At 49.5% G+C, this 27,095-nt stretch overlaps 1 protein-coding gene across 5 annotated transcripts in view; it reads right to left on the reverse strand.

Annotated features, from left to right (window-relative positions):
- TCF7 (transcription factor 7) overlaps window positions 1-27,095 on the reverse strand; it is a 72,739-nt gene that overhangs the window by 5,326 nt on the left and 40,318 nt on the right. For 2 of the 5 annotated variants that reach the window (XM_032124550.1, XM_032124549.1), the window contains exons 4-11: window positions 16,787-16,919; window positions 13,618-13,708; window positions 9,017-9,103; window positions 7,265-7,375; window positions 6,887-7,049; window positions 6,567-6,674; window positions 3,924-3,972; window positions 2,284-2,356 (exon numbers count right to left, since the gene is read on the reverse strand). In XM_032124550.1, coding sequence (XP_031980441.1) covers window positions 2,284-2,356; window positions 3,924-3,972; window positions 6,567-6,674; window positions 6,887-7,049; window positions 7,265-7,375; window positions 9,017-9,103; window positions 13,618-13,708; window positions 16,787-16,919 — 815 coding nt within the window. The remainder of the gene's footprint in view (window positions 1-2,283; window positions 2,357-3,923; window positions 3,973-6,566; window positions 6,675-6,886; window positions 7,050-7,264; window positions 7,376-9,016; window positions 9,104-13,617; window positions 13,709-16,786; window positions 16,920-27,095) is intronic. The other 3 variants (XM_032124552.1, XM_032124551.1, XM_032124553.1) reach the window with 2 other exon arrangements.

Below are 27,095 nucleotides of genomic sequence, written 5' to 3' on the forward strand. Positions count from 1 at the left end.
GGGGTCTCAAAAATAGAAGTCACACATCATTCTTGCTGTAGCTGGGTTTGGCCATGATTCCTTCACATCCTGTGACAATTCTGTTCAGTATTTATCCCAAGTTCCAGGTGTCACCTTGTACTTCCAGATTATTTTAACTACCCCCTGGCTGTCCAGAGTCAGTCCCTACCCTATCTTGTCTTCGCTCTTTGCTGAGCTGGTTTTCCTTCTCTCCATGTGACAGATCCCTTATGTCACCTGCTTTGGGTCCTTGAGCACCTCAGTATAGATCCTCACACAAAAGAGCTTTCAAGATGTCACCTTAATAGTATCGAGGGGATAATTCCTCTGCTGGAGACTTTACAGCTAAAACAGGTAAAAGAACATCTCCCACCTGGCTGTCTCATTTGAGGAAAACTGATCAAATGGAGAACTTGCTAATGCGGGCACACACCTTTCTTTGATCTTCCTAATGAAAAACCAGACCCTGTGAGAATGTGTATTAACTAGTCCAGTATTAAACATGACTTGCACTGGAAGTGAACAAGAGCAGTGCTATTCCTGCTGTCAGTGCCATCGCTAGCCGTGGTGACCCAATTAATGTGATAGGAAACACAACAGCTCAGCTGAACCGAGTATTCAACTTGAGGGTATTTTCCATGGGCAGTAATCCCCCAGAGACAAGCCTGAGGAGGAGCTTGTGTTTCCCACAGACATCTTGGGAGTAGCTGCAGCATAGAGTTTCAATGACCTGTTTAAGATTACAAGAATGTGTACATTGATTCATTCGATTTAAAGAAACAGGGAAAAAAGCAGATGTGATACTACAGACTGCTGATAATGGCCCAGTCCATGGGCTATGCTGAGGTGGGTGTTACACAGCTAAAGGAACTGTTCCCTCTCTCTTTGGGAACTGCAGCACCCTGGAGTGTTTGTCCAGGGTATGAGGGAGGAGTGTGAAAGCTCTAGAGCAGGAACACTTAGTCTTAACCAGTTAACCTCTCCTGTGGAGTGGAAATCCTCCTGTGGAAGTTGTAAACACAGCACATAGGACAGGAGCCCCTGAGTGGCAGCAGCGCGTTAGTACGGGAATTGCAGAGCAGCTCTGGCTGACCAGGGCTTGGTTACACAGGGTACACGAGAAGAGCATGCCAAGGTGTCCGGGCACTCCAGCAGCCTGTGTTAATTGGGAAGCCGTGCAGAGGAGAAGCTGAGTTCAGAGCTGGAATGGAGGCAGAGGGAAGGTGGAAGAAGTGCCCATGGAAGAATGGGGCACTCAGCCTGGCGGCACAGCTGCAGGGGGCATGGGGGGTTCCAGCAACCCCCTCTGGACATTCAAGTATTTATGAGACACTAAGGGAGCTGTGTCCAGATTCTTAATCAATTAAAAAATGGTGCTTGATGACACTACCCAGGGAATAAAAGGAGAGCAGGGAGCTCTGCTGCTGTGGCACGTTGACGTGCAGGAGGTGAGCTCATGTCGGACTCAGGCCCAGTGACTGGAGCTTGGGGTGCAGCAAGGTCTGGGCCAGATTTGGGCCGACTAAATGATTTTAGACACTTCAAGCTGAAGTGAGCACATCAAGCAGTACTTCCACCTTTTTCCTCAATGCGTTGGTGCAAAACTGCAAATTGCAGACCTCTGTCCAAGCTGGAGTCTCTCTGTGCTCTGGCACCAAGATCCAGAAGCTCCCAGGAGCTTTTTCTGCCTGCCTGCCTTTGCAGGCCCTCTGAGCCAGACAACACTTGGTTGATGCACCAAACTTTACTATTGCCTGGCCAAATCCATCTCTGGAAGCCTGAAGGGCACAGCACTGCTCTGTTTTGCTGCTTGAGGCTGTCCCACCCCACCCATGGTGGATACTGCAAAATTTAAGGCTCAGGAAGAGCTGGATCTTGAAATACATGGTTAGCCCAGTATAAATAGGACAAAGAAACCCATTAAATCCTCACTGCTGGCCCTAGGGTGCCACTAATGGGATTGGAAAACACTAATGGAGGAAAAAAAGCCTCATGTCAGGGTCACAGAGGCCTCCATCCTAGAAATAAGCTTTTAAGACCAGGGCAGTCTATCAGCTGAGGAATACGTCCAGCACTAAACCAACACTGCCCCAGAAGGGATAAGAAGCCCAGACTACAGCCTGTCCCTTGCAGCTCAGAAAACTCCTGAGGATGCCCAGAGCACAGCCCATCCCTGCCTGGACAGAGCAGCCCCCACTGGCATTGGGATGGCTGCGGGAGGACACTTGGAGCTGAACCCACTCTCCCAGGAACACCCAGCAGCGAGGAGATGCCGATACACACCTGCACGGGCCGCACCAGTCCGTTTGTTGGTTGAGACCAAAGCGAGCTCTGCATTTCTTAGGAGAGGCAGGATCTGAACACAGAAGCATGCGCGGCGGAGAATGGGCAAGGCAGAGGCACAAAGAGGAGGAGGAGCACGAGGAAGAAAAGAGGCAACATCATTTTAGCCACTTTAACACACAACTAACAGACTAAAATCCCATTATTTTCTGCTACAGAATGGCACTGGCACCACCTGGAAGAAAGTGATCGTTAGGCAAATATCAGTGATCACTGCTGACAGCTGGAGGTGGTTTGGGAAACAGCTTTGAGAAACATGGGCAATTACGGGGAAATTCACAGCTCTTCAAATTTCTTAAGTCTGGAAAAGCTGCCAAATCCCAGAGGCAATGCCTGACTCCTGTGTCTGCATCCTTACCTGCTCCCTCCCTTTCCAGCAGCGACTACGTGCGCTGCCAGCGAGCTCGGACTGTGCACGGAGAAAAGAGGAGGAAATGTTGCAGAAGCAGGCTGAAAGCAGAGTTAGCACCAAGGAGACCCAGGCCCAGGGTATTCCACCCTGCCCCCCATCATAACCCTTCCAGTTTTAATGGAAAAGCTGTTCTCCACAGCCTTTCCTAAAACGTTGCTGTTTTACTGTATAATTACAAGACTCATTAGGGTGAAGCCCTGTTTGCTTTCAGGCACATCATGTTTTTTTCTAGTGTTGTAAATGAGATTTGAACAGCACATTTCTGTGCTGGATTCAGCCTCCCTCTTTCAACCACCATCAATGTCTCGTGTACAACCAGTGGTTGGTTTTAAATCTGTAACAGGCAAAATTATCATTTTTGTATTATACAGACAAAACATATATATGCATATATAAAAATACATAATGCACTCTACATAAAGGCCTAAAAGCTTGTATTCCTCTTATCAGACTCAGCAATGAATGAGATCAACAGTGCTAATTAAACTGTAGGTATTACTGGGACACATCTCTTGATAATGATTCCCTTTATAATGAATATTTATTGGTAGAGTTAATATTTATTCCTGATACGGCAGAAATACTTCAGAAATCAGCACATGAAGAGCCTTGGATGATGGGAATGTGTCTGTGACCAGCTGAAATCTGTTGAAAGGGCTTTTTCTAATCAGCAGGGTGGTACAGGGAGGCAGCTGGTACTGGGGTTTAGTATGACTTTGCTTCAACTCCACATTACTTTGACATAACAACCAAACTTGGGTAGTCCCATGAATGATCTTCAGTCCTGCCACTGCATTTCATCCCACACACAGCATGGATGCATTTGAGAGGAGTTTTCTTTAGTTAATAACATCTGTAGGTCTGATGGGGACACTCACCCTGGATATTTTCAATAGATTAAGGCTAGTGATAGTTCATATGAAGTTATTATACACCTGCCAAAATCTGATCTTTTCAGTTTCCACACACTACCCATGTTCTAAATCAAACATGTCTATTAAAAAGTCACAGAAAGGTTAATTTACCATGTCTTAAAAAAATAACGAATGTGTATTTCTCTAGTTAAGCTCAGGAGAATAACAGAAAACATGGTGAAACACAACAACTGCTTCGGATTCTCCCATCTGAGCAGGAAAGCTGAGACAGCTGCCAGGCCGCACACACTTACCTGAGTTGGAATCTTGCTGCTTTTCCCGTGTTCGTCTCTTCTTTTTCCCCTAGGAAATCAAAGGAAAGGCCGTTACCTGTGCTCCAGAAAACTGAGGGTGCTGTGCAGGGTTTTTGGGACTGGACTGGGTGCTGGGGATGGCTGCTGCCTCCCAGATGACCAGATCTGGTAAGAGTCACGGTGCTGCTGGCTTAGCCCATTCCAGGAAGAGATGAACTGAATAAGGCTGCAAAGGGACTACTCAGGTTTATCTATGAGGATGTCCCCTTCCTTTCTCCTCTTCCCACTCCAATGCTCCTAAGAAAAAACTCAGGAGGAACTCTCAAAGTGAAACCCATGTGTGCTTTTGTGCACTTGCTATGGCTTCTGCACAGCACACATTCCTTCTGGGCTGGTGCCTTTTCTCAGGGATTACCCCTCATTTCCATTACCCCCGGATCCAGCACCACAGGGCACTTTGGCTCAGCACTTTGCATGAGATCTGTGCATATTTAGAAACTGCAATAAACTCAAGAGGCGATGGCAGCCATGTCCCCACTCCTACCCCCATGTCTGCTCCATGCTCTGGTTTATGAGTCCAGGACCATGCTGCAAATGCAGCTAAGACCCAGATTTATGCTGCAGGCTGTGTCAGAAGGTGTGAGAGAAAATGCTAGTGGATGTAAATCAGCTGTAAAAAAGCCAGTGCCTGTGCCTGCGCTGCTCAGCACCTCTGCCAACTCCTGCCAGAACTCCTTAGCCCACTCTGATGCACCTCACCTGGGGATCCCACCCATTATTGCTTTAATTAATGAATTGATAATTTAATTAATAAGTTTATTGAGATTAATATAATTAAACAAGATTTGCTGCATGCAATGGAGAGAGTATGATCAATAGCTGATGCTCCTGTTATATTCTTATTCCTCCTCCTCACATTTCTAAGAAGCACTTGGTCCATTTTAGAACCTTCCCTATTTCCAAAACATGCTTTAATGTGGTACCTTATACCCAAACAGAAGTTGGTCCTTGATATTCCCTGATTTCAAATGGGAAATAAAGCTTTAGGAAATCCCCAGAAATTTATTTTTAAATAATACTAATATATTTCAATGCTTTTGCAGTTCTGAACCCATCTCTCATTCTTCTTTCACTAATAAAAAAGTCCTATTTTATCCCCAAACTGCCTCTGTGATTCACAAGATGCTCATCCCCTAATGAGCTGATTAATGAGGGCACAGCAGTGCAGGAGCAAATCTGGCTGTGTGGAGCAGGCAGCTCCCAGGGCTGCCTTTTGACCTGTGACTTCTTATATGACTTTTTGTGGTTTGAGTGAAGGTGGAAAGCTCTGAGCTGTGGTAAGCTTTTTCTTCAGTGGGGGAGCAACTGTATTTCCTGCCTGATATCCGCATCACATGCTTCAGAAGTAACCTACATTCCTCCTCCTCATCCTCCTCCTCCTCCCTGCTCAGCTCCAGAGAGAAAAGCATCTCTTCCAACAACCAGAACACCCAAACCAGCTGGTTTACAGTGCTGGGAGGACCAATATGCACCTTTGGAGCCCACCATCTATCTTCTGGAACAAGGAACCAGCCCCTGGCTCCCCAAGGAACCAGATGAAGATGATACAGGACTTGGATTTCCATGGAGGATGTGCTTGGTCTTGGAGGAAGATGGTGTCATGTTCTCAGCAGTGCTGCTGCCCTCCAGATGTTAATGCCCTCCAGATATGTGCCCATCAAAATGTGGGGGCTTCCCATCACCTCTGCTTTTTCTGCATCATCTCTGCCCTCTGTGTGTGGGGGGACTTTGGGGTGGTTTGGGTCTGTTTATAGGTGTTTTCTTGCCCCTGGTGGAGTTTAGTCACTCTGGAAGGAGGGCTGGAGTCAGTGTGGGATGGATGGGCACTCACTGTGCAGCTCCCAGGGTTAAGAAAGTGTCTGTGAGGGAAATGATAGAGATTAAGATCAAAAGGACAGAGCCCATGAGAGATATCTGAAGACTTAGGTGTCCTTTGCTTTAGTTCTCTAATGAGCTTGTTAGGCATGTAATAGCAAAACAGTCATGAAAGTCACAAGAAAAGACTCCCTACAAAAAGAGCCACTATTTTAAATCACAGCATCATATAATGATTTGGGTTGAAAGGGACCTTAAACACATCCTGTTCCAAGCCCCTGACATGAGCAGGGACACCTTCCACCAGACCAGGTTGCTCCAAGCCCCATCCAACCTGGCCTTGAACACTTCCAGGGATGTGGCATCCACAACTTCCCTGGGCAACCCATGCCAGGGCCTCCTCACCCTCACAGATACCTCACCTGCTGTCCAAGAGGCACAAAGCAGTTTGTTTCCATAAAATTGTATTTCCAAGGATAAAATTATATTTCCACAGCACTTAAAAGCTTCTCTTCATTTCTACTTGTATTTGCTTAGACAATAAGCAAATAAATGCCTGTGGTTGCTGGGGGCTGTATCATTCATCCTTTAGACAGGCAATAAGCCAAGAGGGTGTTCAAAATACTCCTGAAATGTGAATTTCTATGGCTCTTGTGCTGCCAGGAATGGCACTGCCAGGACCAGGTGTTTGGTAAATGCCAGCTGTCAGCCCCCCAGATCATTTTGGGCCATGCCACAGGGCGGGGGTCCGAGCATGGTGGCACTTACGTAGTTGTCTCTGGCAGACCAGCCAGGGTAGAGCTGCATGTGGAGCTGCCGTTCCTTGCGGGCCAGTTCGTAGTACTTGGCTTGTTCCTCCCGGGACAGCGCATGCCACTGCAAGGACAAACAGCAATGAAGCATGGCCCCGCTGTCCCCTCCCAGCCCTGCCCACCATGGCCACCCTGCCCCAGGGCACATCTGGCCCCCTGTGTTTGTGGGATAAGAGCACCCGGATTTGAAGCAGATGCTGGTTATGTGCTTAAGAGTAGCTGCAAGGGACAGGGATGTGGCACTAGGTGATGACACTGGGCCCCGTGAGCTCTTACCCTCCTTCCCAAGATCTGGTTGATGGCAGCACTCTCTTTCAGGGTGCACTCGGCGATGACTTTCGCCCGCATTTCTTTCATATACAACATGAAAGCGTTCAGGGGCTTCTTAATAGTGGGCTTCTTGGCTTCCTTCTCTCTCTTTGGTTCTGGTTGAGGTTTCCTTGGTGGGAAAAAAGGAGGGGCTGTCAGCATCAGAGCCACCAGAAGACTTGACCCCAAAACAACCCAACAGCACGAGCAGGTGGGGGGCCCGAGATCTGCTCCTCAGATGCAGAGCTCAGTGTTCATCCATCCTCCTCCCATACGAGCACTAAGGGTGATAAATGAAATGGGTGTTGACGTGCTGGTGCTGCTGAGCCAGCACTTCCCACTCACATGTTTCGGTCGTAGTGCTCCATCTCTTGCTTGCCGGAGTGGGGCACGATGGCGGGGTGTGGGATGCCGGTGGTGTGCATGCCAGAGCCCAGCATCAGCGGGTGAGTGAACCTGCAACAGAGAGTGGGTGAGCCGTGCTGGGAGGGCTGCACCGTGCTGGGGACACTGCAGATGCCGGGCAGCCAGGGCGGCGTCTCTCAGAGTGCAATCTGATGTGGCGGAAGCAGACGGAAAGCAGAAGACATGGAAAGCACGCAGGTGCTGCTGGGCTGGTGGGGGCAGGCAGTGCCCACCACCCCTGGGTCACCCTCGTGCCATGGCTGGTCAAGCCATGGGCACGTGGATGGAAAGGATCCGGTGCCACAGTGAGGGAACCCGGCTGCAGCAGGAGCCAGCCTGGCTGAGATCAAGCGTGCTTTCACCCAGCAGTTTCAGCTACTCAGATCTCTGTTGTTGCAATATCTCATTAGCACTGCAGAAGGAAACAACAAATTCAACCTGGCACTTGGATGGGAGAGATTAGGACCACTCCACACCTACCTTTTAACAGAAATAGACTAAGTCTGAACATGAACCCAACTGCAACTCTAGGAGGTGCACCTTGCCTAAGCAATGCTCTCCACAACACGGGCTGAGATCACGAGAGGTCTCATTAGCTCTCAGGCTTCATTAGCTCTCTCCGGAGTTTTGGAGGATAAAGCCAGCAGAGTCAGCTTTGCCAAGCTTGCCACTTTATGACTGGAGCTTGAGATGGCAGAATTGCCCATGGGAGATGAACTGTTCATTAGATATGCTGGCACGAAAAGAAAAGCTGTTTAATTTAATCCACCAGCACAGTCTGATCCTTATCTGACCAGGTGTACTTTCTCGGCTGCAGCAGTGCTACAAAATCCACCCCAAAATCCTGCAGGCAGGAGCTCGTGGAGGCTGCTGAGGCCCCACAGGGAACCGTTACCTTCTCTTGCCTTCACTTTCAAGGCTGTGCAAGGGTGATGCCTTGCGAGAAAGGAGGCCTGGCAGCACTCCCTCCCCTCTTCCGCAGGATCGAAGGTTGCACAGATCCAGGTTTCTGCATGGCTAAGGGCTCGCATGAGCAAGGGTTTGCATGGTTTTCCTGGGGGAAATCTCCACTAACAGCTCTTCAGGACAACACGAAGCAGAAGCAAAAGCTGGTGTGGCCCTGGCATCCCTATGAAGCCACGGGGGCTTTGCCCAGCAGCACACCTGAAGAGCTGGGCTCTGTGATTCCCATCCACAGGGGATGCATTTTGCTCACCCGAAGGCAGAAGCTGTGCTCATATCTCACAGAATTGACTTGTGCCAATGGGAGGGCAGGAAATCACTGCCCACTCCTGTCTTGCTTTTAAAGCTGAGACCAAGTAAACCAGATCCATCTCTGCAGAGCAAAGTGGTGGTGGCAGCAGGGACACACTCAAGATTAGGGTTAGTGACGTGGAGCAAAATCCTGAGCAATGGATTCCACCCCATTCTCCCAGTGCTGAGCTGAAGGCTGGAGTTTCTGACTCTCTTTAGAGTTCTGCTGATTGAAGCCCAACTGTTGTGCATCCTTCATCCTGGATATTCCCCTGAGCACCCTCTGGACTGCCTAAAAGCACCTTCTCTTCCCGCGCCTGCCCCAGGGAGGGCGCGTGGCTGTCCCTGGGTGGCTGTGGTCTGCTGCAAGCTGCTACTGCACAAACTGCAAGCTGCGCGACCAGCTGAGCTGCCCTGTCTCACACAGCTCATACTCACCTGGAGAAAGAAGCCCCAGCAGAAAGCGCTGACGAATACGGCTGTCTAAATCCACATGACGGGAGCGGATAGACAGACTGGCTCTGCCTGGGATCAGGAAGAAAGAGTCTATAAAGTATCCACAGCTATGTGGTATTTCCTACAGATACCCTTTGCTAAGGCGACTCAGAGCACTAATGCCCCTGGTTGGGGGGACACTCGGTGTCCCTTGGGCTTGAGGGGCAGTGTGGGATTTGGATGTTATTTTGAGAGAACCTCGGCCTTCCTACAAAGGTTGGATCCAATTCTGACCCCCTTCTGCCCCTGGTACTGAGTAATGCTGCAGCTTTGAGTTTACCCAGTAATAATGCAAAATGCAGAGATGTGCTGAAAAATCAGGAGATGTTGCTATTGCACAGAAGAAGTTGCTCGTAAGAGCACAGTGTGACCAAAAAAACTAAAGCCTGCTCAGATTCTCTGTGTGGTGCATAAGAAGCTGCACCAGGAGGATACATATGAGGAAAACTTCCTTACTGTGCAGTGACCAAGCACTGGAACAGGCTGCCCAGAGAGGGTGTGGAGCCTTCCTCACTGAAGATACCCCAGGATGGTCTGGACACAATCCTGTGCCATGTGCTCTGGGACGACTCTGCTCGAGCAGGGAGGTTGGACCACATCACCCACTGTGGTCCCTTCCAACTTTATCTCCTCTGTGACTCTGTAATGCCCCAAGTGTGGGAGACTCCTGGAGTTTGGAGAGAAAGTACCTACCCTGCCCTTGTGCTTCAGGAATGCTCTGATTTCCCCAGCACATCCTCTTAAGGACACCCATCAGTTTTAAACAAGCCAAAAGCTCAGTCCTGCATTCATTTTGAAAGTTGTTTCATACTGTGGACCAGGCATGTATCAGACCTGGGGCTGGAAATTATTTTTGAGATAGTAAAATAACTATGCAGGAAGTTCCTTGTTGTTCCCAGCAAGGGAACCCCCACATTTTCATATGGAAATAGCTCAAAAATACCTTGGCTTGTTCTGCAAACCTGCCAAAAGATGCTTCTAGCCTAAAACTGCACATGGAAACTGAGATCATAGATTTACAGAATGGTTTAGGTTGGAAGGGACCTTAAAGCTCAGCTCATTGCAAGCTCCTGCTTGGCAGGGACACCTTTCACTAGATCCAGATGCTCCAAGCCCTATCCAACCTGACCATGAACACCTCCAGGGATGGGGCACAATGGGATGCTTATACCTGTGCTGGTGCTCATGCTCCTCTGGCCGGGCTGCACAGAGCTGTACCTAAACCCAGGACCAGCTATTTTCACTCTAATGATGAAAAAATCCACAAAAATCCACTGCCATTAAATGTGGTGCACTGTGAAGGACCAAGCTCCTGGATGCCTGGGATTTTTTGGGGCTAAAGACAAGTTTCTGCCCTGAAGAGGAATAATGACAGTGGGGCAGCAGTCAAGCCCCTGAGCTGCCCTGGGCAGGAAGGAGGCTCCCGTTCCTGCTGCTGTGTCTTGGCTTGACCGAAATCTGCCGGATCTGTCTGTAGGAAAGGCAGCCGGAGCTGTTTACACCCTGGCAGGCAGAAGCCCTCTCCCACCCCTCAGATGTCGGTGGGTATAAACACATCAACAAACAGCCAAGTGTTGCCGTGCACTGGGAAACTGAAACAACCTTTGAAGTTGGAGGCGGCTGCCCCAGGGCTGAGAAAACACTTGGAGCTAATCCAGAAGCAAGCTGTGTTACTCCAGAGGCTGGTATATTGGGATAGGAATGGAGTCAGGCACTTGCATCTTCATCCGAAGTCCCTCTGACACGCAAAATAAAGCAACTGCAAAATCAGTCCCTGATGGTTGGGAGTGCATGATTACAGCCCATATCATGGAATTACAGACTGGTTTGGGTTGAAAGAGACCTTAAAGTTCATCTCATTCCAAGCTCCTGCCGTGGGCAGGGACACCTTTCACTAGATCCAGATGCTCCAAGCCCTGTCCAGCCTGACCATGAACACCTTCAGGGATGGGGCAGCCGCAATGTCTCTGGGCAACCTGTGCCAGGGCCTCACCACCCTCTATGTAAAGAACTTCTTCCAAACACCTAATCTAACTCTCTCTTCTTTTAGTTCAAAACTGTTCCCCCTTGTCCTGTCACTATCTGCCCATATAAAAAGTCCCTATCCCTTTTTTTTATAAGCTCCTTTTAGGTATGGGAAGGGACTCTGAGGCCTCCCTGGAAACTTCTCCAGGCTGAACAACCCCAGCTCTCCCAGCCTTTTTCTAGAGGATCACCTGGTGATGGGAGGGTGGCTCAGAAAAAAGGTTGTGGGATGGTGGATGAGGGGCTGCCATGGCATCGCCGTGCTCGGCCCCAGGCACAGGTGAGTGACACTATTTGCAGGTTCCTGGCCAATGTTAACTGCCAGGCTCCCATAAACAAAACTCACTTGACTGGACTCCTGGAGGCTTTTATCTGACTGTCATCCCAGCTTAATTACAGAGAGAGTGATTGCAGCTCCTCCTCCTGAAGTGCTCGATGAGAACAAAACCAGTTTCTGCCCAGCTCCTGCCTGCCAGTTTGTGGAGGAAAAGTTGCTTCCAGTGTGTGGCTGCCCTGACTTGGCAGCTGACTTGGCAGCCCTGACCATGGAATCCTGTAATGGTTTGGGTTGGGAGGAATCTTAAAGATCATCCAGTTCCAACCCCCTGCCATGGGCAGGGTCACCTTCCTCTAGACCAGGTTGCTCAAGACCCCATCCAACCTGGCCTTGAACACTTCCAGGGACAGGGCATCCACAGCTTCTCTGGGATGCATGCCTGGCATGACCATCCCCAGCACATCCATCCCTGGCACACGGCCCCTGCTGCCTGCTGCTGGCATGGGGGGGATGCTGCCATGAACCCTCTGGGCTTCAGTGCTTCTGCACCCACCCACAGCGGTGTGCTGAGCCTCAGCTGAGGATTGGGCACTCCACAAAGTGAGTTTGGGACTCTTTCTGTACATTCCGGGCAAGGAAAAGAATGAGCAAAAGCTCTGTTAGACACATGTCCCTCAAGGTGCTGCTCTCTGCATGTCAGGCTGTTTGTTGCTTATTAGCCATTAATGAAGGCATCTGATGAGGCTGCAGGAAGATGCCAAACCCCATGGATGCTGGAGCAGCCCTCAGCCATGAAAAGCTCTCTCCACCACCAACCGCCCCACAGAACCTCCATAAAAAACCAGATTGCTCTCCCTTCATGTGCCCAGGGCTGTCTGAACAGCATCATCCTAACCCAGGAGCGGACCTTCCATTTGACAAACAAGCTCCTTTCTCCCCACTCCAACTATTTCTTTCATGTTGCAGCACCGTCACCCCAGTCCTTGTTTTTCCTGAGGATGAATCTGAGGAGTTAAATCATCACCCAAGAGTAGCAGATTTAGCACAGAAGGTAAAATGTAATCTCTTTGAAGCCAGACTCTGTATCAAAGGCCTCATCCTCTGTTTCTTTGTGGTTAAATATCTGAAACATGGAATTCATAAGCAAAACAAAGCAAAAAGCTAACATTTTACTTTGTGCTTTAAGAAGCTTCCCCATTCCCACTTTGCAATATGTTCTTGTACCTGGAGCTCTCCCCCAGGCTCTGCCAGGGTTTTATCCACTGGCATTGGGGGGATCTGGCCATGGCCCCTGTGATCACCTGCCCTGCACTCTCTCCTCATCCCAGCAACCCTGAATTGCCACCTGCAGCCACCAGTCTCCCTGTCAGCCTCTGCCATGTCCTTACATCATCACGGGGGATTAAAAGTTAATCTGAGCAGTGATGATGCCCACATGGCAGCACCTGCCAGACCCGCTCTCTCGGTGTTCTCATGGTCACGGGGACAAAAGCCAGTGGCAATGACTACAGAGAACACACTGGTGTATTTTTAACTTTTGTCCCCAGGGCAGGTTTACCACCAGGCTCTGCTTTGCAGGGTGCTCCGCAGGGCTGGCCCACGCAGGGGGTACATTTTGGGAGTGCTCCAGCTCATGGTCTCTCCTTTCCCATGCCTGCTGGGGCAGTGGTTACCAACTGGCTGAGCTGTGGCCAGGCTGTGGGTACTGGGGTTGCTTCCTGGCAGGTCTCTGCCATGATGTACTTTTTCCCTGTATGTCAGATTCTAAGAAATACCATGGCCTGGCAGATGGAGCATCCCACAGGATTACTCCGTGCTGGTGGCATGCTCAGGGAAAGCACTGTCTGTGCCGAAAAGTCCAGTGAGGGAGAAAATTACCTCCTACTCAAAAGAGAGACTTTTGCTGTGATTAGGAGGGGTGTGTAGGAAGCTCTCGCTGGGTTCCCTAATCCACAAAGACAGATGTAAAGCAGGAGGCAGTTTTGAATTGGGCAGGTTGCAACCCCTCTCCAGGGATGCCTCAGCCAGGACAAAGCCTTCAGCCTCTCCACGAGTCTGCTCCCCACCTCCAAGACAGGGCTAAATTCTCCTCCCTCTTCGCACAGCACACAGGAGGGGTGAAGCTGGGAGAAAGCACCGTGGAGGTCACGGGGAGCAGCCGCAGTGGTTGGCTCAGTGACCCATCCCTGCCCTGCATGTCCAGCGAGGCTGGGGCTGCGTGGACCAAGCCCTCCTCACTCACCATCCCATCGACGGCGTGATCTGGCTGACTCCTCCGGGGGGCAGGGGGTAGAAACCAGGGATGTCTGAGGTCTGGGAAGGACGGTGCACTCCTGGAAGAAGAGAGAAGGAGAGGAGTTGGACCTGGCACTGCACTCCCTGGCTGACCTGGATTGTTCCAAACCCCCTGGCTGCTTCATCTATGGTCACTTGTGGACAGCTATATGAAATAGCTCTCTGCAAGTGGCAGGATGGTGTAATTCCCTTTTATTTCCTGTGGTTCTCTCTGTGGGGATGTGGTGGGTCATCCATGTTGCTGCAAAATCACAAACACTCACATAAGGGGGTGGAGGAGGCATCTTGCTCTTGCACAAGCATCATAGCTGCTCCATGCCACCCTGAGGCCAAGCAGCACTGTGCTTTGGTAAGGATTTGGCTAACTCCAGGCTCCCCTCTGCCTTTCCCAGAGAGCCCACTCAGGTGCTCAGTGGATGGCCAAAGCCATTCCTATGCTCCCTCTCCAACTGTCATCCACAGGACCCCCCGTGAGCAGGCAGTGGGGATGCTCCAGCAGTCATCACTTCCACCTTCATTTTAAGTAATTTGAGTTCAAACAATTGTTCTGCAGCTCTGTGAGTGCCAAGAACTGTGGAGGTGGGTATGGTGCCAGCTGGGAATTCACCCTTTGTATGGGGAATCCCTGTGTGATCTTCAAAGCCGCTGGCACGGGCAGCATGGCCAGGGGACACAGCTGCAGCCATCGCTCCGTTCCTATCTGGACTGAAAAACATCCTGTGGAGCCTGGGGCTGTGAGTGGGACTCAGACAACCACAGTGCTGCTGGCAAAAACAGCCTCCAGCTGACCCCTGGACTGGGAAACTGGGGGGTGCTGAGGCTGAGCTCTGGCACAGCATGGTGTAGTGATGGCTGCTACTGAGCCTCAGACAAAAACTGGGTACAGGGATTGATGAGTGGCTGTCCTGGGTGATAAATACATGGACTAAATTGGTGATGAGTTGCAAGCAGTTGCAACTGGATTTTTTTCCTAGGTGTATGAATGATACCTTATTAATTAGGAATGACATCAACCGATTCCAAGCATCTTAGTAGGCAGCTAAAATAAACACATAACTGACCTGAAAGGAATATATAACCTAATATGAGATTTGCTTCAAGTGGGACTCAGTGGCCCACAGAGGGTCAAACAAAACCAGCCCTGCACAAGGCAGCTGATGGAACATCCTCAGATTTGCACCTCCAACAATATGAGTTGCGTAAGTCAGAGCACAAGTTATTCTTGCTGGCCCAGTGGTTGGGACACCAGCCACTGACTCAGAATTCCTGCTTGTATTTCCTTGTCTGTGTGTCCTTGGGCTACTGTGAGAAACTTTAAAGGGATGCTGGGAGAATCAGAGTGACTCTCAAGTGCTTACTGTGGGTGATAATGGGAGCTATTTCAGTGATGAAAACAGAGATGGGGCACAGCCAGGATGAACAGGGAAGAAAACCCTCACCCCAGCAGTGTAGGGATGGGGCATGTATGTATGATCACAGCTGCACCACAAAGGCAAGACCCAGCTGAGGATGATGGTCTGAACCTCTCCTTGAATAGCACCTGGGGGGTCTCTGGGACAAACAGACTCCCCATGTCTGTAAAAGTACAGGCTAAATGGGAAGCGGAGACTGGACAGTGCCTGCAACTGAGGGTGCAGGTGGGCAGTCCAAGGACAATGTCCTAGAATGACTGACCCACTGCAGAGATGAACGCTCAGGGACTGCTCCAGTGCCAATTGTAGCCTCTACAGAGGGATATAACCAGCTCTGCCCTTGGGAGAGCTGCTCTTGTATCACTTAAGGTTTTCCAGGCTGACAGTGAGTCCTAGGAGGCATCTCACAGCGAGGGGCTCTTGGAGGGGCACAGCCCTGCCAGGTACAGCAAAGGCAGTGTGGGGGAAGGTGTGTCAGCTTGCTTTCTTGCGCACTTTCTCTCCAGAATCAAACTCAGCCATTAGCTGAGATTTTAATAGGTTTATTTTGTTAACTCTTCCTATTTTTCTGCTGAGTTTATTATGCTCTGATGGCTGAGAAGCAGTGTGCTGCCTGGAAGACAACCAGGATATGCCTGGGTATCTCTTACACCAGACCTAAATCCTACCCATCCGCATCCCTGATGAGTCCAGAATGTGGCCTTCAGGGTCAGACCAGGGATTATTCAGCGAGTCCTTCAGCCAAGAGCATCTTCCATAACCCATTGTTTTATCAATGATGTTAACTTGGTGAAGCTGATGCCTCTGGGACAGTTTGGATCACTCCTGGGTGGAGGCCTTTGCCCAAATCACAACAGTTGGTTTTGTGCCTCTGTTTTGGCACTGATTTCTGGGCTCTGATGGACACTGACCTCCTTCCTGAATGCAGTTTGACAGAAAACTGTCAATTTGCTTGCTTTCCCACGAAATTAAGCCCAGGTTTGTGTAAAAGCCTGGGTAATCTGAACAGAGGTTCTGCACTAATGTAAGGTTGAGAAAAGTTTGATTTTGCACTCAGTTTGCCAGGAACCCATGAAGAATGATGGAATGATGGACTGGGGTGAATTCCTCAACACATACCTGTATTTACAGTTTATTTTAGAGGGTTTAACCTCAACATACTGTACTTTCCTCCATAGCCTCATAAGCCAATTGACACAGCCTGGGCTCACACAGGAACACAAAAAGCCAAGCTGTGTGACAACCCGATAACGTGTGGCTATGGGGACACATGTGTCACTATCCAGTCAACTATCAGACACTGATCCTGTTTAGTCAAAATATTTCCTGTTTCAAGCATTTATTTTCTCAAAATGACAACCTGACAACAGTTTGGGTATGAGTCAAAGGAAAGATTACTTTCCATTTTCTGGTTGACTCTTGTGCATTATCATGCAGGCTCTGGTCTGGTCTCAAGGTGCAGGACAGCTTGTACAGAGAACTGAACACACTCCATCAGCAGGGCTGGCCCTTTTGGTATCAAACTGCTCACGGCCAGATCACAAAGCATTGCCAATAAGCTAAATAACCTCTTACTGCTAAGCAATGTCCCAGCTGACCAATGCTCCCAGTTTTTCTCATTGATTTGAGACCAGGAAGGTTACAGCCTCAGTGGTCTCCAGCTCTGTGCCTCTCCCAGCACACAGGTCCCAGTGCTGCCATTACCTTGTTTCTGATTGATGTCAGCGGGCAAGTGGGGTGAGTGGGAGCCGTGGCTGAAATGGTCGTTGCTGTATGGGATGAGCGGGGTGAGCGGGTGCACTCCGTGGGACGGCTGCACGACGGGAACTTTGTTGGACTGCAAGACACAATGACAGAGAGGACTCAGAAGTCATCAGGATCCACCAGCAAGGAAGGCCAGTGCCCTCTGCAGTCCTGCTGATGCCAGCAAGGCTGGGAATAACTAAAAACACTTAACAAACCCTAAACAAATAACTAAACAAACACTGCAGCATCCTGCAAAAAAAAAAATCCATAAACCAAGCAGGGAAAAACAGCTGGAAATGATTTCTTGGATAAGTGGAAAACAGATCAAATCAGCATGAAGTTTTCAAAATTCAGAACTTTTTTTTCATTCATTTCCAGTCTCTTTTATTCCAGGATGAATGCTCCAAGTGTGTTACCCAATGCAAAGCTCTTGTTCTCTGTCCTGAGCTACCACAGGGTCTAAATCTGGACTTTCACAGTGAATCCTTCATATTCACTGTGAAAGTCATGTTTGGGCTTTACTTATCAGGGCTGTCATGCACGGACAGACACAGGATCACGCAATCATTTAGGCTGGAAAAGACTTTGTAGAGATCGTCAAGTCCAACCATTAACCCAGCACTGCCAAGGCCACCATTAAACGCCGAGGGTAATGCCTTTGAAAACGGGACATGGTCACCAGTGAGCCCTGGGGCTGAAATCCCTGTTGGACTGAGCTCCAGTGCTGGAGAAGGACCAGAGGGAGCTGAGGAAATGCTGGAGATGCAAAAAATCCAGGAAAACTAAGCAAAGAAAAATCTGTCTCCTCTTGTGGCTACTCCTGGTTACGCACAGCTTGGCTGTTGGAGCCCAACACCTTGGAAAAGGCCCTTTTTGGTGAACACAACAGGAAGTCCTCCTGCATGTTGGAGCAGAGAGAGGGGAACCTGTTTGGAAGAGCTGCACAGCTCTAAGGAACACACACACACACACATTCACACACGCTGCCATCTACGCAGCCTCCTCGCCTCGAGCGTCTCGTGCTGCTTCCTAACATGCCCAGTTTCGCCCATGGTTGCCTTTAAATCCAAACTGACTTCATCTTGGTGGTGGAATGTTAGGATTTGTCCCAGATAAATCCACAAAAAGAAACAGGATTAACAGCACTCCAAAACAGGGTGAAAATGGAAACAGAGCAGGTCAGACAGCTCTCCAGGGGCTAGGAGCTGGGCACTGCCAGCCAGTTCTCATCAGTCTCACTGGGATGTCTACAGATGATTTGCTGTGTGACTTTTGACAAGTCATTTGATCCCTGGACTCAATTCACTGGTGCCTTTCACTTTGGTAATGATTTTGCTCAGGCACAATGAGCACGAAGCTCCGGTTGGCTTTGGTGGAGGAGGCACAGATGCAGACAGTGGCTCTGGCCGACCGGTCCTGGACCTATCCCGGCTGCTCCAAGCGAACTGGGAGCCCTGGGCAGGTCCTGTGTTTTGCATCCGCACTCTGAGGAGGAAGCCCATGAAGCGGAAAGGAAAACAAACTGGTGGAGACGCTGCTTTACATCTGCCTTTCCCACAAAGGTTTGCTCATGCAAATAAAAACCAAGAGGCACGCAGGTTTGCATTTGAGAATGAATGAAAACCCTAATTCCTGATGCTTAACAGGTGTAGATTTACTGTGTACAATGGGGTACTGGGAATGTAACCCCCCTTCCCAGCACAAACTGGTGTGGTACAAGCATTCCAGTCCTGCAGCAGGGCCATGGGTTATGTGGTTTTCCCATTGAGAGCAGCACTTGGCTGGTTCCTGCTTAGTTAAACACATGTTTGGAACTCTGAGCTTTTTCTATTCCTAGCCATGAAATGAGATGAAGCAGAGCTTTTCAGTGATATTTCTAAAATTAGCTATGGTTTAGTTTATTTGAGAACCACAAAGCCTAAATGAGGGATATGCAGTTCTACGTGTACGTTTTAACATGAGACTGGAGCAGAACGAGTTCGATGTTGAGCTGTTTGGAAAACCTCAACTCAAGCATTTCTTATGTTCAAAGTAGGGCAGATCTTTCTTTCCCATTTGCCTTGTGCTTGATCCAAAGCACAGCACCATTCACCAGCCAGTCTTGCTGCCTGATGACTGTGAACAGCTTTCAGAGCAATGACAGAAGACACAGACCACTAAAAAGGCAGATGAACTGTTCTGATGTTGATCTGCAAGATACCTCCCCAGGGAAAAGCAGAGAGTACATGTGGTTAGAGCAAAGCATGGACTGTCCTCCTTCCCATCAAAGCAGAACTTTCAGAACAAGTTCTGGAAGTGTTCAAGGCCAGGTTGGACTGGGCTTAGAACTGATCTAGAGGAAGGTGTCCCTGCCCATAGCAGAGGATTGGAAGGAGATGATTTTTAAGGTCCCTTCCAACCCATACCATTCTCAGATTAAATGATTCAATGGTAACTTGGCGGTACAACAAAGACTTGCAGCTCAATTACTCAGCTTTTCCATCAGTTCAGATGGAAAACAAGATGCTGCACCATTAAGAAGAGCTGCCTTCCCCATGACCCTTCTACATTTGGCCCTTGCCTCACTCAAAAAACTTCTTTACTCTATAAAGCCATAAAGATCAGGTGGGGAAGGATGACCAGCAAGGAGACAAGAAAAATTTCTGCAAGGGGCTATTTATGCCCCTCCTACTTTCTCTATTAGGGAGTTTGTTACAGGAACCCATCTCCCAAAATGAAGGGAAGAAGGAAATGCTGCACAAAAATATGGAGAAACAGAGAAAACTCTGTGTTCATCTTGGTTCAAAGACTGCAGCTGCCAATGATTGTGGTCCATGGCCATGACTGCAGCTCCTGGTCTTCCCCAGCTGCACTATGAAACCATACCTGGCTTATAGAAATCCATATGCCAGAGAAACAGGATCAATCCTCTTTTTTGCAAGGTCTAGATTACGTTCCGGCAAATCAGCTGCAGCACATGAACCCCGATGAGGCTTTTCAAAGCCAGAACTTAGCAGCTAACAATGTTTTATGCCATAAAATTAACCTGAAGTAAATGTTCTCTCCCAAGAGAATTGATTTGACAGGAGGGCAGTGATTTGGCATTCTCTCAGCAGGTCCCCTGAGAGAACACAGGGTGCTGGTGGTCAGGACATCACAGAGGACGTGCTGTGGTTTGGTAAACCATATTATTTTGTCTCCTGGGGTTCAACACAGCCCAGAGCTGCAATGACAGAGCTGCTCACTACCCACCCACCAAAAATAAAGCTGCTGGTGCCAAACATCATGGTCCCAACACCAATTTGTCACCTCCTGTCCTTCAGCAGCTATGGGGGACGTGAAAGGGCTCCAAGGACAGCATTGCCTCACCTCTTTCAGCACAGTCCTTTGAGGACATGTTGGGGAATGAGCTGTGCAGCCACAACCTCGTACAGAAAGGAAGAGACACATTCACAGCAACAGCAGAATGGTATTTCCAGAGGGGACGGAGCAGCAGGACGGGGTTTGCAAGCCTGGAGGGCTTTTTCTCCCCCTATCAAATTTGCTAAATTGCAGCTCTGCTGAGTGCCCAGCTCCCTGGTGAGTGCTGCCCCTTCCTCCCCCGTGTGCTAGGCCAGGCACTGATGCTGCAGCACATCCCTCTCCCAGCACCAAACACCCCACCAATCTCCTTGAAAATGACTGAAAAACCCAACGCTATGGAGGGAAGAGGATCCCTCCTTGAAGCCAAGATGTGACTTTAATAATTAGAGGTAATTGCAGGAGCACAGAGAAAACACAGTTGCACTAATTGCTAAGAAAGACTAATTGTTGGCATGGCAAAATTAGATCTCTCCACTCACACATGGATGTGTGATTGTGACTGGATCTCAAGGCCAGACAGAAAACTCTCCTCTGAGCACACACAAACCCAGTGGATCTTGCATATGAGGATCACCCTCACCACTGCAGTTCCAGTGTATTTTGGCTCCAAGGTGCCTGACCAGGCTCAACATCCTTCTCCTTTACTCCATTCCCCATCACACGTGCTCTGGCCACAGGTAGCAGTGGGGTTATACAAGCTGCTGGGATGCTGCTGGTTGATCAGAACTATAAATGAGGGGGTTTTTAATCAAAATGCGGGGTTTTCACTAGAGAATGGTGTGAGATTATAATAAAACATTTTCTGGAAAGCACCTTGTGTTAGCAAGTATTTTAATTCATTTTTTTAAAGACTAATCTATTTAGTCATGACATGCTAAAAATGAGTAGTTTTACTTTGCTGGTTTGATGGAGGATTTTTCTCTTAAACTTTAAAGCTAACCTTAGAAAAATGTAGCACAGAAGGTCGAAAGTCAAAGTTTGAGTGAAATGATCAAACTAAAAAAATTTCCATGGCTGGTAAAACTCTTTGAGTTTTTAACTCCGGGAAAATATTAGAGAGAAAAAAAAGAATTTTTTTCTGCTCGGATCAGTTTAGGAAAAGAAACAAATGAAAAAAAGAAGAGGATGTTTTGTAATCTGTGGGAAGTATTCCTTTTTACAACTGAACACAGCTATTAAAAGCAGCAGTGGTCATACCATGCTGCCTTGGGGGCTGCTGAGGATCCCAACATCCCACCAGCGCTGGGCTCCACTGCTGCTTCTATCAATGGGAATGACTTTAATTAATTTTCTGGTAGAAGACAATTCAGAACTAAAATAAAGCAGCTTAATTCTACTGCCCCTTCCAATCGTGAAAAATGTTAAATTTCATGCAGGTAAATTTTCTTTGGGGATGTGACTCCAAGGGGTGCTGTGCTCCCCACGGAGGATAACAGGATGCTGCCTGCCTTGCACAAACCACAGCTCCCAGAACATCAGCCAACATTCTGAGAGCCAAAACTGCTGGAAACCCCTGCACTGTGGGAGCCACTGTCTGTCCATGGATGCACAGGAGCCTGCAGGGAGAGGAAAGTCCCGTAACCCCTCTGTGACCCCTGGAGCCAGGTGCCCCCATGGCCCAGACCGTGCTGAGGGAAAGTGGGAGCACCCTGGAGGCAGCAGGATCTGTCCCCCACAGCACAGAGTGCCTGGGTGCAGGAGCTGGTGGCCGGGGTGAGTGCTGTGGTTTCCAGCCTCGCCGGGGAGCCGAGCCGCAGTCAGGTGAGATTACTCACATTACTTTCAAATTTTCCCACACTGCCAGCCCCAAAAACAGAGAAATGAAGAGCTGTGGGGCAGCCCAGCAGTGACCCGTGTGTGGCGAGGGGCCTGACCAAGGGAAGGGAGCTGGGGCTGGCAGCTGTGCCGTGCTGGTGGCCATCACCACCATGGCAGAGGCGGGTTTTGGCAGTCCCAGAGCCCTGTGTCACTGGCTGCACAGTGTGTTTGGCTGCTGGGAGCATCCCCCAAGGCTGTTCCCAGCTCAGATGGTGGGCTGAGCTCCGAGCAGGTCTCCGTGCTCCTCTGCCCTGCGTTGGTGCCTGGGTGCAGCACAGGAGCTGCAGGCTGCAGTCCAGCCCCGAGTCGCCCCATATGTGTTTGCTCTGACGTCACTTCTCAGAGAGAGTGAGATGAGTCGATGTGTCGGCTATGAAAAACAAAACCTACCAAGTTTTGCTGTGGCTGATTCAATGAGGAATTAATTCCTCTTCACTGCAAAATTAGTCATCATGCCACAGAAAGAAAGGTATAAGGTCAGGCTGCACCAAGCATGCACTGCTGCTGCGGAAGCTACCTGTGACCAGGGGCACAGTGCCTTTTGCTCTTTATCCTCCAATCAGTCCAAATTAGCAAGGGATCAGGGATGTATTGGAGACATTAGACCAGGTTGGATGAGGCCCTGGGCAACCTGGTCTAGTGGAAGGTGTTGCTGCCCATGGCAGGTGGGTTAGAACTGGATGCTCTCTAAGGTTACTTCCAACCCAAACCATCCTGTGATTCTATGGTATTATTAAGGACATTGTTAGGTACATCCTGCAGCATCCGCTGCCAGGAGGGCTCACAGGAGGACTCCCAGGAGAATGCTGCCACTTGGGGCACCAGGGACCCAGAGCCCATGACTCAAAGCCAGCTCTCCACACTCTTAAGTTCTGGTAACACCTCCCAGCTCAGGGCCCCAGACCGTGTCAGCAAACACCTTCCCCCATCGTTTCCCCTGTTATACCAGGAGATGCTGTGATAAAAGATCACCCTAAGTACCCACTGCAGACCGTTTTTGGCACTGACTGCACGCACCAGGGCTGGAGCCCTCGGCAGCCCGTGGGCAAAGGCAGCGTCGACTCATTTCTCGTCTCAGCACACTTTTTTCTCTTTTCTCACTTTTGCTGCAGTCCCAGCGCCCCAGCCTGCTGCCGCAGCGGAAAGGAAACAGGGAAAGTTAAAGCTGCCCACGCTCAGGCACTGCCCTCATCCAGCTGTGCACCCCTCCAGCAGAGCCAAATTTTGGTGGCTGCAGCAGCAGCAGCAGCAGCATCTCCCTTGCCACTGCCCAGGTCAACCAGTATGGCTGTGGCTCAGAGATCTGGATATGGTTCTTACCCTCAGCACCACCAAGGGTTCCTCCAGGGCCCAGAGACCTCATCCCCAAGGCCAGAAGAGTCCTGCTGCCCTGTGCACCCCACCTCTGGCTGGCTCTGATGTACTTATGAGCAGCAGTCAGATGGAGCAGAAAGGAATAATCTGCAGCTATTAACTCTTGCATTAATTCTGCATATGAATTGCAACAAGGAGCTGATTGGTTTAAGAGACATATCCCACATACACATTGTCCTCGCCCTGGTTTTTATCCCGGCACTCTACATTTTGTGGTTGATGGAGCATGAATTCCCTCAACTCTTCCCTTTCCCCCTGATTTCTTTCAGCTTCTTTAAAATCCAGCTCTGCTTTGAAAATGCTGATGAGGCACCTGGGTAGCCCTGATCTTTGCACATTCCAGGGGATGCGCTCACCTTAGTGGCCAAACTCAGCTCCCTTGATGCTGATTCCCCTGCGACTGGGATGTGCATCACAGAACAAGTTCCCTGGCATTTCACCTCTTCTGTGTCTGAGCACTCAGAGGGGTGACCAAGCTCCAGACATGATGGGGACAAATCACAGAATCACAGAACAGTTTGGGTTGGAAGGGACCTTAAAGATAATACAGTTACAATCCCTGCTATGGGCAGATATACCACCCACTAGACCATGTTGCTCAGGGCCCCCTCCAACCTGGCCTTGAACATGTACAGCGATGGGAGAAACACAGTGAAAGAACTTAAAAACGTTCTAAAATTTCTCAGTGACCTTCCATGCTGCTGCTGGTTTCTGGTTTTAAGCAATAAGGGTTATTATTTTTCAGTCAAACTCTACAGGGGAAATAAGCTGAGTTTTTTGCCATTTATGGGCACAGGAAGAGCTGTTTCACTTCTCAAGTATTTATCTTCTAAGAGAAAGATGTAGGTGGTTCTTCCTGAAAATTAAAAAAAAAAAAAGAAAAAAAAAAGGCATGGAAAAATAAAGATGAAAAGTCCCTCCCAGAGGCTGCTCTCTTAGGGTGACTGGGGGCAAGTGTAGAGGCAGCTACACACTATACCAGAGAGATGGAACCCCCAAAAAATGAAATTTAGACATCACCACCCAATGTTTACAGTTCCATTCAGCAGAAGAGCCACCTCACTCCAGAAGCCTCCTCAAACCCACAGAAAGTGCCCTCATGCAACGCTTGCCTTGCTTGGGAAATACTCCTGCTGCGATGCTCAAAGCATCTGCTCAGGAGAGGACAGAACCATTCCTCCAGTCCCAATGTGCACTGCCACATGGAACCAAAATGCTGGGGCAATATAACCCAGGGGCTGCACTGGAGCACCAAACCCCTGCTAGTTTCTCCCCAAAACCAGGGCAATTTAATTCTGGGGCTGCATCAACCCCCAGCTGTTCCTCTTGTTCTGCAACATCCATCCCGGGTTACTGGCTCTCTCATGTTCTGGGCTACAGAGAAAAAAAAAATCTCTGTCCCCATCATGCCCTGTGGTTCTGAGAATTTGAATCAAAACCTGCAAACCCTGGAGTTACTGGTAACACTTGAGGCTGTGAACACGAAGGCTCCCACTTGACCTGTGGAGGCTGATAGTATCTGACCTGCTTTATTTCACTCCACTTCTCGAAGGTGAGCGGTTGATCCAATACCCAGAATTAATCAGGAAAATGCCCAAGAGAGAAAGGGAGGGAAGCAAAATAAAAATATGTCACAGAAGCAAGGCTTGCCCTGTTGCCAGGCTTGAAACACCATTTCCTGAAGGAGCAGGGATGTCACCCTCTATGTGCCTGGCAGCACCAGGTCCAGCCAAACTTCAGGGTGCAAGGTTTGGGGAAACATTGAGGGTCTGCACTGTGAGAGCTGTGCCTGATCCCTGGTGCTGCTGGTTTCAAGGATTTTCACCTGCTTTGAGAAGCCATTTGCAAACCCCAGCCCCAGCTGCGTGCTGGATCTGAATTGAGATGGCTTTGGCACCTGATTGTCACATCCATAGATATTGGGAAGAAATTATTCCCTCTGAGGGTGGTGAGGCACTGGCACTGGTTTCCCAGAGAAATTGTGGCTGCCCCATACCCTGGAAATGTTCCGGGCCAGGTTGGCTGGGGCCTGCAGCAACCTGGTCTAGTGGAAGGTGTCCCTGCCCATGGCAGAGGAGATGGAACGAGATAGTCTTTAAGGTCCCTTCCAACCCAAACCATTCTGTGATTCTAAGATCCCTCCTCTCCAAGGATGTGCTGCAGCAGCAGATGGAAAAACCTGCAAGATTTCTGGGGCCATCTGCCAGCAACAAGAACCCTCCAGGTGCCAGCATCGTGCAGTTTTCTGGAGGCAAATATTTGCTTACAGAACCCTTGGGCGTGAGGAGAGGGGTCCTGGCTGCTGGCTGCGTTTTTTCTTTCCATTTATAACAAAAACAAAACCAGCCCATGTACTTGAAAGAGTGTGGGGGAGTTTACAAAACACAACCCCCCAAAAACACTGTGATGTGATTTAAAACGTTTCGATTCACCAAACATCAGAGGGGTGAAACCTGCCTCTCCACATCACAGCAGTGCCAGGGTGCAAGGCCACCACGGGTGACACCATCCTGCTGGTCAGACCAGGACCTAGACAGGAGACCTATCATAGGATGTTTGCCCCTTGTCTATAGGCTTGGGAAGGGACAGTCACCAGCCCCTCCTGGCAAGCACTACAGTCCCTATTTTATTTTCACCTTTTTCTTTCCCCTCTCCCTCTCCCCCCCATCCCCTCTCCTCTCCCCCCCCCATTCCCTCCCCTCCCCTCTCCTCTCCTCTCCTCTCCTCTCCCTCTCCCTCTCCCTCTCCCCCTCCCCTCTCCCTCTCTCCCTCTCCCTCTCCCTCTCTCCCTCTCCCTCTCTGTCTCTCCTCCCTTTTAAATCTGCTAGTCTCAAAGGTCAGCTTCAGGGGAGACCTCACTGTCTGACAACAGCACTGGTTGAAAGAAACAGACAACAAACCCAAGTTTCTCACCCCATCTGAAATCCCCAACTCGCTGACAATGCTGCGAAAAAACAATAGTAATAACAGGAATAATAAATAAAAATAAAAATGGTATTGTAATGCTGCTGACTTGTCCAGAGGGAGCTTTCTCCCATGGCACCCGATGGCCAAGGCCACGCACTTGCACAATGTCAGATGACACCAAAGGAAAGTGTTTTACCATGTCAGAGGTGGCTATGTCCAAGCCCATGCCACAAACCAGTAACAGATAAGCTAAAACAACCAGGGATGATAATATGTAATATCATCATCCTCTTTGAGTGCACATTTCTCTATTATGGTGAAATCCTTTCAAATTTATACAAATGTCAAGCACATTTCCAGCATGGATGGCCAGGAAAGAATGAACCACGGCTGCTCTGAGCCTTCCCCGGGGTCTCTCCCAGACTCCTCCACAGCATCATTCCAGCCCAGTGTGAGGACAGATGTCACTCCCCCTGTAACACTGGTTTTGCCAGCCAGTGAAGCCCAATGGGTGAGGGCTGTGGCAAGGGGCATCCCTCCCCACAGGGACCCCCAAATCCCCCTGCCAATCCTGGCACGGAGAGAGGCGAGCTGCCTGCTGCCACCCCCACATTATCCTAATCTGACTCACATTTATTTCCCAGTTTCCATGATAAATGGCTCTGTGGGGGCCACGGAGGGAAGATAAGCCCCTCTGGAGCCAAACGGATGCTCTATGGACACCCTGCAGCAGTAAGGTGATAGCAGCTTTCCTTGTTGCTCACTTTCAAGGGTGACATGTTTACAAAGAATGCTACAGCCGCTAATCCTGGATGATACCCTGTGT

Source organism: Corvus moneduloides, chromosome 15, assembly GCF_009650955.1.
Source record: "Corvus moneduloides isolate bCorMon1 chromosome 15, bCorMon1.pri, whole genome shotgun sequence".
Classification (NCBI taxonomy): domain Eukaryota; kingdom Metazoa; phylum Chordata; class Aves; order Passeriformes; family Corvidae; genus Corvus; species Corvus moneduloides.